Source organism: Pagrus major, chromosome 3, assembly GCF_040436345.1.
Source record: "Pagrus major chromosome 3, Pma_NU_1.0".
In the NCBI taxonomy this organism is placed as follows: Eukaryota; Metazoa; Chordata; class Actinopteri; order Spariformes; family Sparidae; genus Pagrus; species Pagrus major.
Genome location: NC_133217.1, coordinates 2176670 through 2191608, shown reverse-complemented (window position 1 = coordinate 2191608; position 14939 = coordinate 2176670). Strand labels below are relative to the sequence as shown.

The 14939-nt window shown below is 38.9% G+C and overlaps 1 protein-coding gene across 1 annotated transcript; it reads right to left on the bottom strand.

The window, feature by feature from the left end:
* Positions 1–1500: 1500 nt before the first annotated feature.
* On the bottom strand, positions 1501–10747 carry LOC140993473 (uncharacterized). The gene is made up of 6 exons (XM_073462920.1): positions 10548–10747; positions 9180–9308; positions 6547–6723; positions 6241–6422; positions 5361–5476; positions 1501–2685 (listed from the first exon to the last, which is right to left on the bottom strand). Exons 1-6 carry the CDS (start codon positions 10645–10647, stop codon positions 2505–2507), a joined length of 885 nt encoding a protein of 294 aa, XP_073319021.1. The 5' UTR covers positions 10648–10747; the 3' UTR covers positions 1501–2504.
* Between the last annotated feature and the right edge of the window lie 4192 nt (positions 10748–14939).

Sequence of the window (14939 nt, the reverse complement as noted above, 5' to 3'; positions counted from 1 at the left end):
ATCGAATCAGTGAGAAATTAATTAAAATTGTAGACTTTCCTCAGTGGAGCTACTTTACTTTTCAAGGTATGATAATAACTCAAAGAACATGTACATTTGGATTATTATTTTTTAAATGTATATTATTCTAGGAGGAACTGCAGTGTTACTTTTGTTTTTTTGTACAGAAGATGGAGAAGAGTTCATCAGAAGTTAATCAGGAAGCTTAAGTTTTGGTTTGTGTGTGTGTGATAAATAATACTTGGAGTCTCTTTTCTACTTTTAGGACCAAAAACTGAAACTTTCTCATCAAAAAAATGCAGCAGAAGGAAATTCTTCACGAGTGTATGAACATTTTTCAAGTCTACTTTAGTTATTCTTCATCTCTGTTATCATTAAAAGTGTCCTGCAGGCTCCCATACACTTCAGGTTGCTTGTGTTAGTAGTGCCACCTGCTGGACGACGACAACAACAACAAGGACGAGAGGAGACGACAGAACATCATGTTGTGATTTATGAGGACGAGTTGTTGATTCATTTCTCATGATTATTTATTTCAAATGTTCTTAGATTCAACATTTTGAGTTTCTTATTAAAGTACTGAGTTTAAAGTACTGAGACTGAGAAAATTCAATACATTCCAACTTATAAAGAAATAAAAATAGACTCAAATCAAGGGATTGAAGAAAATTTGACATTTTGACAACATGCAGTGAACATTATTTAACTGATTACTGGCATGTTTATCAGCTGTTTGTGGCCTACAAACTCAGTATAAACTCATCTGCATGAACTTCATTAAACCAGGATTCACTCAATCATGTATACAAGTGTGTTAAATATCTAAAAGTTAAAACTTCAACAAGAGTTTCAGAGTCCAGTTTGCTGCTCCTGATGTACATGGTGTTCAATAATGTCCGGATCATTTTTTATTTTTTTTGCAGAACTTTAAGAAGTCACAGGGGAAATTATTTTACCCAGCACTCTACCAGTCAGACAGACAGTGTATACAACAACACACCATAAAAAACACACAGTGAACAGCAATTACAAAACCACACTTGGGTTTGTTCAGTGAGGATTTGTGTAAAATGTTATGAATATGAATAAATGTTAGCCAAGTACGTTTCTGCAAAACCACAGGTAAGTTGAAACTTAACATTTCTTCATGTTGCAACTTAGGCTGAGTTTTCTATTCCTCTCTCGTCACACAAACACTTTGTTTACGCTCTGTTTAGGCTCAGGCACAAAAACCACCTGGTTAAGTTTAGGGAGACATCAAGGTTTGACTTAAAATCCCTGTTTTGGTCGCCACGATCACGGATGGAGATGGTCTGACTTTCCGGGAAAACATAAAAGCTTCTGCAAATGTCTCCAGGCGTCAGTAAAAATATCCTGTGGTGTGACTTGAACTGCGGTTGGCCGTTTGGCAGCCTTGCTGGCTTGTAATAATGAAAAGTAAATCAACTTTAAGTAAAAAATAAGAAAAAAAAAAAAGAAAAGTACAGTGAGACACTGAGATACAAAACAATTATCTTGATTTATTTACAAGATTCACAGGACATCAAGTATTTGATTTATGTTGCTCGATCAAAAGTGATCACACGTTACAATAATCACACACACACATAATTAACATCATGACACTCTTATTATGTATAATTAATAATGATCCAACACCATTCATTGATTGGTTCCACACGTTAAAAAAATAAATCAAAACATTAATAGTTATCTTGAATGTAAAAAATATGATATTATTCATTCGTGGTCTGACAGTCAAACTGTCATGAAAGCACCACAGTCGTCGTCTCAGGCTTCAGAAAGTGACTCAACCGAGGTCATCCACACTTGAAACATTTATGAATGGATGAATAAAACTCATTTCTATTTGAGGAAGAGAGGATCGAGTTGCACCAGCTGTTAGTTCCTCCTCAGTTCTCAGCTAGTTGCAGGTGTTTTCTGAAATCAGGCTTCACTGTTGATGCTCAAGTCGTGTGTTAGACTCACTGACGTTAAATCAGTTGCAAAGAAATGATCTGTAGTGCAAACGAATATGTCGCTAAACAGAATATGAATGTAGAATTAAAAGCTGTATAATGCAGGGGTCATACATGAACTTGAAAGTCTTTTTAAGACCTGAAAACTAAGTAAGTTGGTCCCATAATAACCTCATAAAGGTTTCTTAAAATGCTGATATTTATTATTCTATAAGGGGGAAATTAAGCATGTGTTAAAGTTTAAGTTGGATGACGAACTGATAAAGATAAAAGTACAGTAACTGCTGCAGTGTTCAGCTCTTCATACTACTTTAAACCCATTTTAATACACTTTTAAGCATCCATGTTATATTTAGTGTCCATGCATCAACACACCAGATATTCATTTCAGGGAAAATGTATCTAATGTTCATCCTGAGAAAGATGAACCTCAATATCTGACTTTTTCAAGAATGAGGTGGAGACAAACATCTGCCTCAGTTTGTTAATTCTGCTTCACTTCCTCTCCTCGTTTCCCTCGATGTCTCAGTGTGGTATGGCGGTGCTGGCGCCGGGGCCCACCTCTTTCTCGCAGATGTAGCGCCAGTACATGCTGCAGGGGGCGTCGTACCAACTCCGGATGGCCACTCGCTCCATCACGCGTGTTTTCACGATGTAGCCGCAGTCCTCGTCGATGTGGTTGTTGGGCTCGCCGACCTCCCAAAAACTACAGTCAGAAGAGAGAAGAAGCTTGTCAGTGTACCTGGTCATTGCAATGTTGTTCGCTGAACGTGGGGTTTTTGTGATCGTCTACATGATTAACAAGCTTCCTCCACATGGGCGACTTTATAAAAACTTAGCGCTGTCAGACAGCTTGAATAATGAAAACATAAATAGGAATATTTCTGCTAAGAGATCCTTTTCAATCCTGCACACTGGACCTTTAAGTTATTCATATATCCTCATTAAAAATAGGTATTTAAAAACACAGGTCAACCTCAAAACACTTTAAAGGGGTATTATGTAACGTTTTTAGTTCAAAACATTCAAAAATCAACTAACATGTCGATGTCAAAGTCATCTATGTGTTGTGCTGGCGATCACAAACACTCCCCTCATAGTCTGGCTAGCTGCACGGCTAACTGAGCTAACAAGCTAACAGTGGCTACAGTCACGGATGTATGAAAAGAATACAGTTAGCAGCAGTTAGTGGTTAATCTGGTGTTATATTGCCCCTGTTTGTCGGGAGTATGAATTCAAGGTGCCCAATTCTTACATACTGCACCTAAAAACAAAAACATGCCTCTAATTTCAACATTAATCTGTCTAGAAAAAAAAAAAGTTTGGAGATAAACATGAAAGTTGCAGATGGTGTAAAAAGCTGTTTGAATCACCGAGCGTCAGCTGAGCAGAGCCGGGCCGGGCCGGGCCGGGCCGGGCCGGGCCAAGCCAGGACATTAAGAAACATGCCAGCAGGAAAAGAGGAAGGGGGAGGAATGCGGGCGGCGAAAGAGGAATGGCCATCAGCACATATTCTCAAATTGAGGAAGAGAAATCAGATTGTTATTGGAAAATCTGTTGAGCTGGCAAAAAGATGGGAAATGCACTGGAAAACAAGACGAGGACGAATGACTGCACGCTGATACACTGTGACATGTGACTGTAGTCGTCCCAGTTAATGTTTGTGAGCGGCCAAAGACAACATGGAGGATAAAGAAGACCCGACTTTGCGTTTTAAAGCCTCGCACAGTTTCCTTTTTGGATCTGACACGTTTGTTTTTCACCAGAGGTCAGAGGTCAGAGCTCGTGCTCACCTGCAGAGCGGAGCCCTGCAGCAGTTTAACAGCACTTACATAACGCTGCTCAGAGCTGCTGTTTGCAGGCAGACATGAGCCTGGCCTCCCTCCAGCTGTTAGCTCACATCTGGAACATCTAGAGCCTTTAACTCTTAAGTGACTTTCCTGTTCATTGTTTCTGTACTGAAAGGGACAGGATTCAGTCGTTATCTCCTCCTCCCCCACACTGATGGAAAGTCACGTGAAGTTTTATAGTCCACAAAACATTTCTGCAGCTTCACAACAAAACGGTGTTACAGCAAAACAGCTGGACAACTGAAGTAGCTGAGCTCCCAACAGCTCATCTGACGTGATCTAAGTCTCCAGAAGCTCCAAACTGATTTGAAAAGATGTTTTTTTTACACCCTTTTAAAGCTGCTGAGCTAAACGCTAAAAGTGTTAATCTGAAGTGGAGCACAAGGCTGTGTGTTGAGGATGTAAATAACATCTTAAAATCAGTTTGGTATCTCAGGACTTTCCATTAACATAGTAGTGGTAGATAAAAAAAAAATTTCAGTTCCTTTTTCGGTGTGTGCAGCCTAAAATAACAGATGACTTTCCAGTTATTTGCCTCGTCTCCTTCCCCCTCTGTCCACCTGACTCGCTTAATTTGGTCCCAACGACCGTCACTGTGCAGCAGGCAGGCCAGAACACGAGCCAAAGTCTGCAGGTATGCAAGAGGTCAATGTTCAACTGAGGTAAAGTGGTCAGTCAGTCTGTGTGTGTGTGTTTGTCCAAGTGTGTGTGTGTGTGTGTGTGTGTGTGTGTGTCACAGACAGTCTGGAGCCGGAGGAGTCACAGTTCAGGCACAAATCAGAACTCGACATCCTCGACCCGCCTGTTTCAACCTTCTACGTCAACATGGTCAAGTGTTTCATATCAAACACTGACTCGTGTGGTACATTTTTGCAGAGGTGTGATGCAATACTTTGTGACTGTAAAGTAGATTTTTCAAGTACGGTACTTTACTAAATACACAAATTTACTTTAGTTTGATGCATTTGAGGGGAATTATGGATTATTTTTATTTCCCAACATCAGAAGACTGATTTCAACCTATCAGTGCACATCACGCACGGCAGACATAAGAAGACGTAAACAGACAGAGAGGGAGGCTGGAATGGGGAGAAAAGGCGTGTTAGTGTCTCGTATCTGCAGAGATTTTCTTATTTTCTCACTTTGTTGCTGCTCGGGACGCTTTACCAACCCAACATGTGGCTAATTGACGTCCTGGGAATGAGACTCAACTATCAACTATCTTTGTGGTGCGTTCAGGAACAGCTGGGACAAATCCTACTGACTCTACCTTTTAGCTTTAATAGTCTTTGAATTATATTAATATGACGTGAGCTTCAGTTAGCTTTGACCACAAATGTCCTTCAGAGGGAGACTTTTTACTCTGAGTACATTTCCGAGCCTGTACTCTATTACTTTTACTGGGGTAAACAAGTTGAATCAGTACTTCTGTAGTAGTCTGTAGTATCTGAACTTCTACTGGATGCAGCCAAGATGTGACGTCAGGACTCTGCGTCAGGAGGTGGATGTGTCGACAAAGAAATGAACCTACCCTCCGACCAGCGGGGTGCCATCCACCCATTTCCAGTGATCCTCTGTGTGCTCGTCAGAGATCCCAATCCAGAAGGCGTTCCAGTGGCCTCTGGGAAGGAGATTCCACACAAACGTCTGAGAGGAAACACACACAGGTTAAATGTTTTAATATATCAAAGGAGAGACATCTCAATGCCTGACATCCCAAGCCTTATCAGCAGACAGCATGATGAAAGCAAGCCTTATAGCCTACAAAACTATATTATTAGTAGTATTATTTTATTGTCATCAAATCCTGCTTCAAAAACTATTAAAAACACACAAATGAGCCACACTGTTGCACTGCACCACCCTGCTGCCACCAATACTCACTAGAGCACCACAATGTGGATTAATCTGCTGCTGAAAATAGTCCCCGACAAATCCACTATTTCTTCATGTTTGAGTAATGTTTCATAAAAACTACAGTGACCTAGTGTGAGGAAAATCCTGCAAAACAATTAAACTATATATTTTTAAGTTGCTTTTCAAGATTTATGTCTTCAATAGGAACCAATGGGTATATATATTCATATGTATTTAAAAAATATGTATTTCAGTGTATAAATCTAATTTTCTAAAATAAATAAATAAGTATAAACCTGCTTTGATTTGATTGTCTTTTGTTGATTAATTATATTAAACAATATTTATTTACGTATGTTTTTAGGTTGTATATGTTTAAAAAATGACAGAAATGTACTAGACTGAAACTGAACACTTCCTGTACATCCTGAAGCGACTAACAAATCATTAACGACATATTTTTGAAAAGAAGTGGCTCTACTTCCATCTGTAGGAGACTCAATCAATTAAACTTCAACCGACACAAAATCTGTTGAGCAGCCCGTCGACTGTACCTGCTCCTCGGCCGTGTGGATGATGGCCAGGTGACCTCCCTGGCTCTCGCAGTACGACTTGCTCTCCGCCCAATCCCTTGTGACTCTGGAGACTGAGTAGCAGCTGTTGTTGAAGAGATGCCAGTCCACGGGGCAGGTGATGGGGGGCGTCGCCTTCGTCGTCGGTTTGATCACTTCAGGAGCTGATGACCCGGAGAGACATTTGAATACAGAAGCAAACAGTACAGTCTCGTCTGCATAGACAATTATTTGTCTATATTTACATCTCTCATTCTAATGCATGACAGTAAGTGCTACAAGTTTTACCTTTAGTGGCCATCGTGGCAGCCAGTTTCTCCTGCAGCTCGTCTTTCTCTTTCTGCAGCTGCTTTTTCTCCTCCTGCAGTTTGCTGATGGAGGCGACCAGAGCAGAGATGTTTTTGTCCTGTGTCTGCTTCTGTATCTCTGAGGTCTCTTCACCACCGCCCTGGGGTTTGTTCTTATCTGCAGAACAAATGAAGGATGGACTCATAACTTAATAGATACAGCAGACTTAAGGAATTGATTTGAAATGATTTTGGAAGAACACCGTGGGAAAATGATATCAAGCAGAGTAGAAAAGTTCAAGATTAGACCGAACAAGACTCAACAAGTCCAACACACCGACGTGTTTTGTCATTTGGTGCTTTAAGCTTTATGTGTGTGATGAATTATTGTGTTATAGAATATTTTTAAACTCCAAACTATTTAACTATTTGGCCTCCAAAATTCAGCATTGTTCAGGTAATAATAGGTTATTGTGCTCCTGCATCAAGGTTCTGAAATAATTTAATTTTTGACCAAAAAGGGACAGATCCTCAAGGGTGAGCCTTTATAATGGTATTTTAGTCAGTGATGTCGCTCAGTTGTTAAGTTGCATTGTGGGTAATGTAGGTGCCAGGTATTCAAAAAGGGAGGAAAAATATGTGGAATCAAAAAGGTGATATCTCTGGTTCTGCTGTATTGATTTTGATCATTTGTTTTTAAACTGGAGCCTACATTACCCACAATGCAACATACTATGTTTTTCACACATGCATTTGGCCCTCCAGGCCCTCAATGTGTAAAACTGGTGGAGTTACTGAACAAGAGGACCGCACAGACCAGAAACATGTATTTTCTCTTTGTTTTAGTTGTTTTCAAGAAGGTGCAACGAAACACCACACAAATAAAACTTTGACAAGTCTTGTTTAAAATGCACTCTATAATAATGCACATATTAACTCTCATCTTCACCACAAACTGTACATCAACACATCTGACCTACACAATCCTATTACACTTTTCCCTGAAAAGTTTAATAGGTTTGAACTCTTAAGGGGTGATACTTTTCTATTAGGCTTTATACTTTTTGTCACAAAGCTGAGAATGTTAATTATCACATTTAAAGACACTGATCATCTTCACTGCACACTTTTACTACTTTGGCTAACAAGCCTATCAAAAAGCAGAAGCAGCCTCTTGACTGTGTGGCTGTTTCAACATAATGAGTGCACACAAACACACACATGCGCTAAATGTGTTTAAGAACGTGGAGCTCTATTGGCAAACAATCCTTAAATGTCAGTGTTGCAAAGGTCAAATCCCTGGATCCTCTTTTATTCTGCTCAATCAGCAATGTTAAATTCACTGCTTCTGCCTTAATATGATGAGCACCAGTCACATGTATTGTAGTTTGCCTGATGTACTATATATTATTCAATATACTTATCGTTACAGACTCTTCCGTGTAATTTTTTGGCGCGTTACTCGTCCCGCAGCTTTTCCGACACATACACAAAAAATATATTAAAACGTGCAGAATCATGAGGACAAGTCTGGAATGATTTTTGGTAGCGATCTGCCAAACTGTTTTTTGCAAAAGTTGCAGAAAAATGGGGAAAAATGTACCATAGGAAACAATAGGAAGTCATTGTGCAATGAACTCAAACCCAGCTCTCTTTGGAGCCTTGTCGTTTCGCCATGCCTTAACACAGAAACATGATTAAAAGTTTCAATGTGTGAGCAGAGTCAGGACTTTACTGGCCCAAATGCACATTTTGATAGCTTGAACAGTTTATGAGCACTCGCAGTTTAAGTTTTGGGAAATTTTCGCTAGAGAGGAGAGGAGTGGGAAAAACTCTGAGAATATTTCACTTATTCTTGATTAAGATCCCACAATTTTCACTCCACACACATAATTTATACATCAAATCATTAGAAAAATGTTGTTTGTATTTTGTATTGAAGCAGACTTACACTTTTGGCTGTATGGGCTTTCAAAAGACAAGAGCACCACCAACTTCACCATAAGGTCTAATGTTAATTTGGAGCCAAAATATCTCTACAAAAATGAATGCACAAATTATACTATATACATTTTTACACTCAACAATTAGGACAGAGCTCTTTTTATTGGATTTTAATGCTTCTTCTATTCTTTATTTAAGATTCTTTATGAAGAAAATCATCATTTGTTTTAATAGCTTAGAGGTCATGTGACCCATCGACTCCAAATCAATGCAAGACACACCTCTTTTTATTGGATTATAGTGATTCTTCTATTTTTTATTAATATTTTTAATGACGGTCGTCAAATTTTTTATCAGCTTACAGGTGTGACCCATTGACTCAAAATCTAAGAAATCGTACATTTTCACACTTTTTCAAGCATTTTCAACTCTTAACTTGTAATCAAACTTCAAACAAGTCACGAGACTTCAAACTATGAAACTTGTGTTCAGCTTTTAAAATCCTTTATATATATATTTTATATATTTTACAAATAAATACGTCGATATTGTGATTATGGAGAGAACGTAAAGATTAAACATACTTGTTAGACTTTAACTTCAACAAATTATTTTGAAATTCAAACAAAACTATACATGTGTCAGACAACTTCTGCGTTCTTTAGACCAGCTTGCAGTCCGTGTACTCACTTTGTGAAGCGACGGCGATGATGGAGATCAGCAGGACGGCGCACAGTGTAGCCAGGCAGATGGTGGCGAGGCGATAGGGCCCGGGGCCGCTCGGCCGGGGCATCACTCTGATCGGGGAGACTGGGTGAGCTGGAGGTGGCGAGGGAGAAAGATTGTTAAGTAATAAATCTTGTTTACTAGATTTGTCATTACTCGGTGGCTACGTTGCATTGTGGGTAATGTAGACGTCAGGTTTTGAAAAGCAGTCTACTGATCTGATTCATACCTGTTGGACTCATGGACAGTTTAAGACCAAATTATCAAAATCGATGCAGCAGAGCCAGCGATATTAACTTTCTTATTCCACATGTTCTAAAATTTGGTGCCTACATTACCCACAATGCAACTGGAGGCAGTTTATCAGTTTACATACAGTGTCCTCTGGAGCCACAAAAGACACAATATGCAGTAGGACTCCCCGAGACATGTAAACACACTTTAAATGAGAATGAACTACACATAAAAAAAAGACCTACTCACAGTCTGAGTGTAGATAATCTATCCCAAAAAAGTGTAATAATTGAAAAACATAAAAAAAACCGTTCTATTATTTCCCCTTCACAGCTTTAACAGGTGAAAAACAATCATGCTGATTAATTATGCGTTTGTCAAACAGAAGCTTTCATCCATAGAGGAATCTCGTCTGCTCTGTTCAGACTTGTAAAAAAAACATGCCGGAGCAGTTATAGGATGTGGGAAATGTGGCTGCACTACAATTATCAAACTAAATATGCAGCAGTGAAGGAAATTACTTTAATTTGTCTGAAGCCGTCACAGAGATTTGTTCCCACACTGATTCAAGCGTCTGTTGTCGGTCCGTCAGGTTCAGGATTAACTGACTCCCAGGAGATTTAGTGGCAGACTGACTCAGTTTTGGTTACGATAAATGGTTTGAAATCCTGCCATCAGCCAATTGTCAGATTTTATCAACACAACAAACATTTTAAAGACAAAACAGACACTCTTAATGAACATATTAAGACTTGACACTGTCCTGTTGGCCTTTCACCCACTGCATAACTCCTGAAAGTCTTCTACTGCTTTTGTTTTAGAGATTTTACAAATTCATGCTGAAAAAACGTCTCATCTGTCTAATGATTTATATGTTATATATAATATATATAATATATATATAATTTAGTATAAAATAAAAGATATTCATTACTGCTGCCATGGTTACATCATGTGTTTTATCAGTTAGTGTTCAAGTTTAACTCAATAAGAGAGAAAAGACCTGAAGATGCTCCTCCAATCTCATCCTGGGAGGAAATCAACGACACAGCTGTTAGATTAACGAGGACTGTTATTATTTCTGTGCTGAGTTCTTACCGCTGGGTCCAACATCTGGCCTGTGGTTGAGATCATCATACGGAGTCTCGTCTATCAGTTTGGAGTACATCCCCTCACAGGCGGCGTTGGTGGTCGACATCTGAGCGGTGGGATCACAAAAAAAGTTTTAAAAGTTTCAGTGAAAGTGAGAAGCAACTCCTACGACAACTTCTGCTCTCCTCTGCCTGTTTATAAAGTCTGAAGTCTAAACTGGAGTCAAGTAGCTCGCAGTAAGGAGGGGGGCTTCCTGTTACTGCTTTCAAAATAAAGTCCACACACTCAGAAGGCAAGGCAAGTCAAAGTGCTTTACAGGGGCATAAAAATAACATTAAAAGACACTAAAAATTGAATTTAAAATACATTAAAAACAAATAGGAAGATATCAAGAAACAAAACATTAAAACAAGTTAAGAAATAGGAAAGTAAGCTGAAATAGAAGATGTTTAAAAGAGACAAGACTAAAGAAGAAAAGTCACAGTGCAGTTCAAAGTCTTGAAATTGCTTCAGTGAAAGACAGAGACAAACAGGAAGGTCTTCAGCCTCGAGGTGAGAGTTGGAGCAGACCTTCAGTTTTCTGGGAGTTTGTTCCAGATGTGAGCTGCATAATTCCTGAACGCTGCTTCTCCATGTTTAGTTTTGACTCTAGGGACTGAAAGCAGACCTGCACCTGACGACCTCAGAGGTCTGGATAGTTCATAACGTAGCAGCAGATCAGAACCCATTCAGTGCTTTATAAACCAACAGCAGGATTTTGAAAATTTCAAATGTCTTTTTCTAAATTTCTTCTGTTCAAATATAAATAACATTAAAACCAGAGCACTTAAACCCTAAATTAATAACTAAACAATGTAAAATTGGCAGATTTTTAATAACCATCATAAGGACAGTGATCATCAACACACATAGCATTGATTATGAGGCAGCAGCAGTGCACAGCGCCTTAAAGCGATTACAAGGTGCTGTACATACAGAAAACATAGCAAAACAATGAGGAGTCACAAGGAAATTACAAGTTAAAAGTATTATTGGAGCAATCATAAATATAAAGACAGAATTAATAAAACGGGGAGGCAAAAATAAATAAAATCAGAATAAAACAAAGATAAAAGCTTTAAAATCACAGGTTAGAAGCAGCTTTCTACAAGTGGAAAATAAATAAAAATGTACTCATTGCACAGACAAAATGTAACAATAGCGTCATTATATTGGATTATTATGGGAAGGTTATCACAGAGTCATTAATGCAATGTTTCAATGTGATGATAGTGATATAAGTTAGATATAAGACAATATTATCCTCTGAAATGTAATTGAGTAAATGTGAGTTCAGGTCCCTCAAAAATTATATTCAAGTGCAGAACTGATTTATTTATTTTATAATATAAAACACAACATGTTGGATTAGATGTTGAGATTTAATGGGCTTTTACTGTCAAACCTGTGCGATGTAATCTGAATACCTAATGCTTGAACAAGACTAGTTTTATTCTTCTTATACTTCTATTAGAATAGTTTTTCTTATGTACTGTATGTAGCAAAAAGCCAATGCAGGAGACATTTTTCCTTCTTTTTTAAAATGTAATATTGAATTTTCATACTAGTTTATTTGTGTTGGAAGTGTTTGGACATACAGTCACACAAAGTGTTTCAACCAGTGGTATGAAAGCACTTACTTTGATTAATTAGATCAATTTAGGGCTCTTATTTTGAAGGCATGATTGCACTGTTTCCGGTCCTGTTGTGTTGACTTGAGGCAGCTCTCTGACGTCTATCCCCACAGTGTTTATAGTGAGGCCCCAAACCTCTGACATTTAGAAGGATTTACGGGAACATCTGTGTGTCAGACTCATTTTGTTTCTTTCAGGTCTTGTCCGGACGAGTCCACTGATGATCAATTCATCATCAGATCCATCTCAGTAAAGTGACAGTTTGGGTGAAGATGAGGGGAAAAAAACATAAAATAGATTGGAACAATTTTTGAGGATAATAGTTATTGTACTGTTTGAGTCAATCCTTCTGACAGTGCTGATTTTTTCTGTAGCAGCTTGACATCTTTGGCTTTTTATGAAATGTCTTGACAAATATCAAATGGATTACCGCGAATCATGGCACAAACACTAATACCAACGTCAGGATGAATTGTAATAACTCGACCCAATTGCCATAAAAAATTCTGCAAAACCACAAATCAGTTGAAACCAGATGTTTCTTTATGTTACAACTTTACGTCTGTTTAGGTTGTATTTTAGGTTGAATGAATTAGGCACAAAAAACACTCGGTTAGGGTTAGAAAACCATCATGGTTCTGCTCAAAATACCTGTTTTAGTCGCCTTAAACACAGCTGGAGATGGCCTGACTCCCCCTTAAAAATATCTGGTTTACTCGCATAAACACAGCTGGAATTGTCCTAATGTCTTCCAGGAAACACCCAGTTTTGTTCCCATAAACACGGCTGGACATGGCCCGACTTCCTGTGAAAAATATCTGTTTTTGGATGCCACAAACACGGCTGAAGATGTCTCGACGTCTCCTTTAAAAGATCTTGTCTGCCTAAACATTTGGCAGCCTTGTCGCCTGTAAATCCACCACCATCTGCTCCACCTCCAGACACCCTTTCCTCCAGTAGAAGTTCAGATACTTGTGTAAAAACAGACTCTGGTAAAAGTAGAAGTACTGATTCAACTTCTTTACTCCAGTAAAAGTAATAGAGTACAGGTACTCAGAGTATCAGAGTAAAAAGTCTCCCTCTGAAGGACATTTGTGGTCAAAGCTCACTGAATCTCACGTTATATTAATATAATTCAAAGACTATTAAAGTTAAAGGTAGAATCAGTAGGATTTGTCCCAGCTGTTCCTGAACGCACCACAAAGATAGTTGATGGTTGAGTCTCATTCCCAGGATGTCAAATAGCCACATTTTGGGTTGGTAAAGTGTCCCGATCACAACATGGAGGTGAAAAAAAAATAGATGGGTGGAAAATAACAACAACTTGCCAAGTGTGAAAAGTATTTCAAGCTCTCCTCTGTTCACCAGTCATGGCTTGTTGTGTCTTGTCATTGCATACATAAAGCAGCGTTGGTTCTCACAAGGGTGTGTCCTGTCCCTTTTGTTACTTTAATAGCTACAGTTGCTCAAACAGGAGGCATTTTATTACATATATTGAAGATGCAACACAGAGCGCCATTATATCTATATATATCTAGTTATATTCTAGTGTCTGTTCAAATAGATGTGTGGGAGTCGGACCATTAACCTTGGCACATCACCATTCAAATGACTGTTTCATACCTGCAGAGCCGGTCTTGAATGTGACCATCAGGGCTAACGTGTCTGAGACTGTCGAGCTTAACAGCACTGTGGTTGTTACCTGCTCTGCCAAGGGCTCCTTCCTCAAATTCACTTGGACCAGCGGCACCACACCCATCATGGCTGACAACACACGACTCATTCACGACTGTTCATCAGGTTTAAATTTGCTCAGACCTTTGCATTGAAGGTGTGCTTTGAGCTGATCACATCGAAAGGCCACTTGAAAATGTTATCACACAACACCATGCTAAAGATGATGCATGTTTTGAGCGTGTGGCATGTTGGCTGCAGGAATGTCCACCAGAGCTGTTGCCTCCGAACTGAATGTTCATTTCACTGAAACAAGTCTTCTCCAATGCATTTTGGGGGGTGACGAAGAGGGTCAGCATCTGGTGTGACCACCATCTGCCCCATATATTGCGATTGGCTGCAAGGTGGTCGTTTCTTGCAGCCAGTATGCCACTTGCTCAAAACTTTGCATCATCTGTGGTGTTGTGTGATAAAACTGCATGTTTCAGAGTGGCCTTTTATTGTGAGTCCAAAGAACACCTGTGCACCAATCATGTTGTTTAATGAGCATCTTGATATGCCACACATGTGTGGAAAGCGTTTATGTTTCTGTTGGGTGTAAAACACCTTAAAGTTTTTATACTTTAATGGAACATAATTTACATAAAAGTTGAAAGTCCCTACAACATAATTTAGGTGTAAATCTACAAAAATATCATAATTAAAGACAATAACAAGCAACCTAACACTAGCTTCCCTTTACTGACTTCCAGCTGTTAACTTCTCACATTGTGGCAGTGATGTAGAACAGTACTTTAGTGTCTTCAGATTTCTGCACTTACGATCTTGGAGATGTACAGTACGAACAGAAATGTGGGCTTCTTTATTCAAAGGATTATTCAAAGGATTTTTTGTTGTGAAGCCCCCTGTCCCTGCGTGGGGTCGATAAACTTCAACTTCTTTAAATTTTTGAATTGCTAAAAGTAGTTCTTGGCTTTATTTTGAAAAGAAGACCCTTCAATATAAAATGGCCACAGTGTGAATGGAAAAGTCCGTCCATGCATACATAATG

Coding starts and splice junctions, on each gene's coding strand:
- LOC140993473 (XM_073462920.1), bottom strand. CDS start 10,647: ATGTCGACCACCAACGCCGCCTGTGAGGGGATGTACTCCAAACTGATA. Junction 5,477..6,240: donor TCCACACGGCCGAGGAGCAG/GTACAGTCGACG, acceptor GTTTCCTCTCAG/ACGTTTGTGTGGAATCTCCT. Junction 2,686..5,360: donor GGCACCCCGCTGGTCGGAGG/GTAGGTTCATTT, acceptor TTCTGACTGTAG/TTTTTGGGAGGTCGGCGAGC.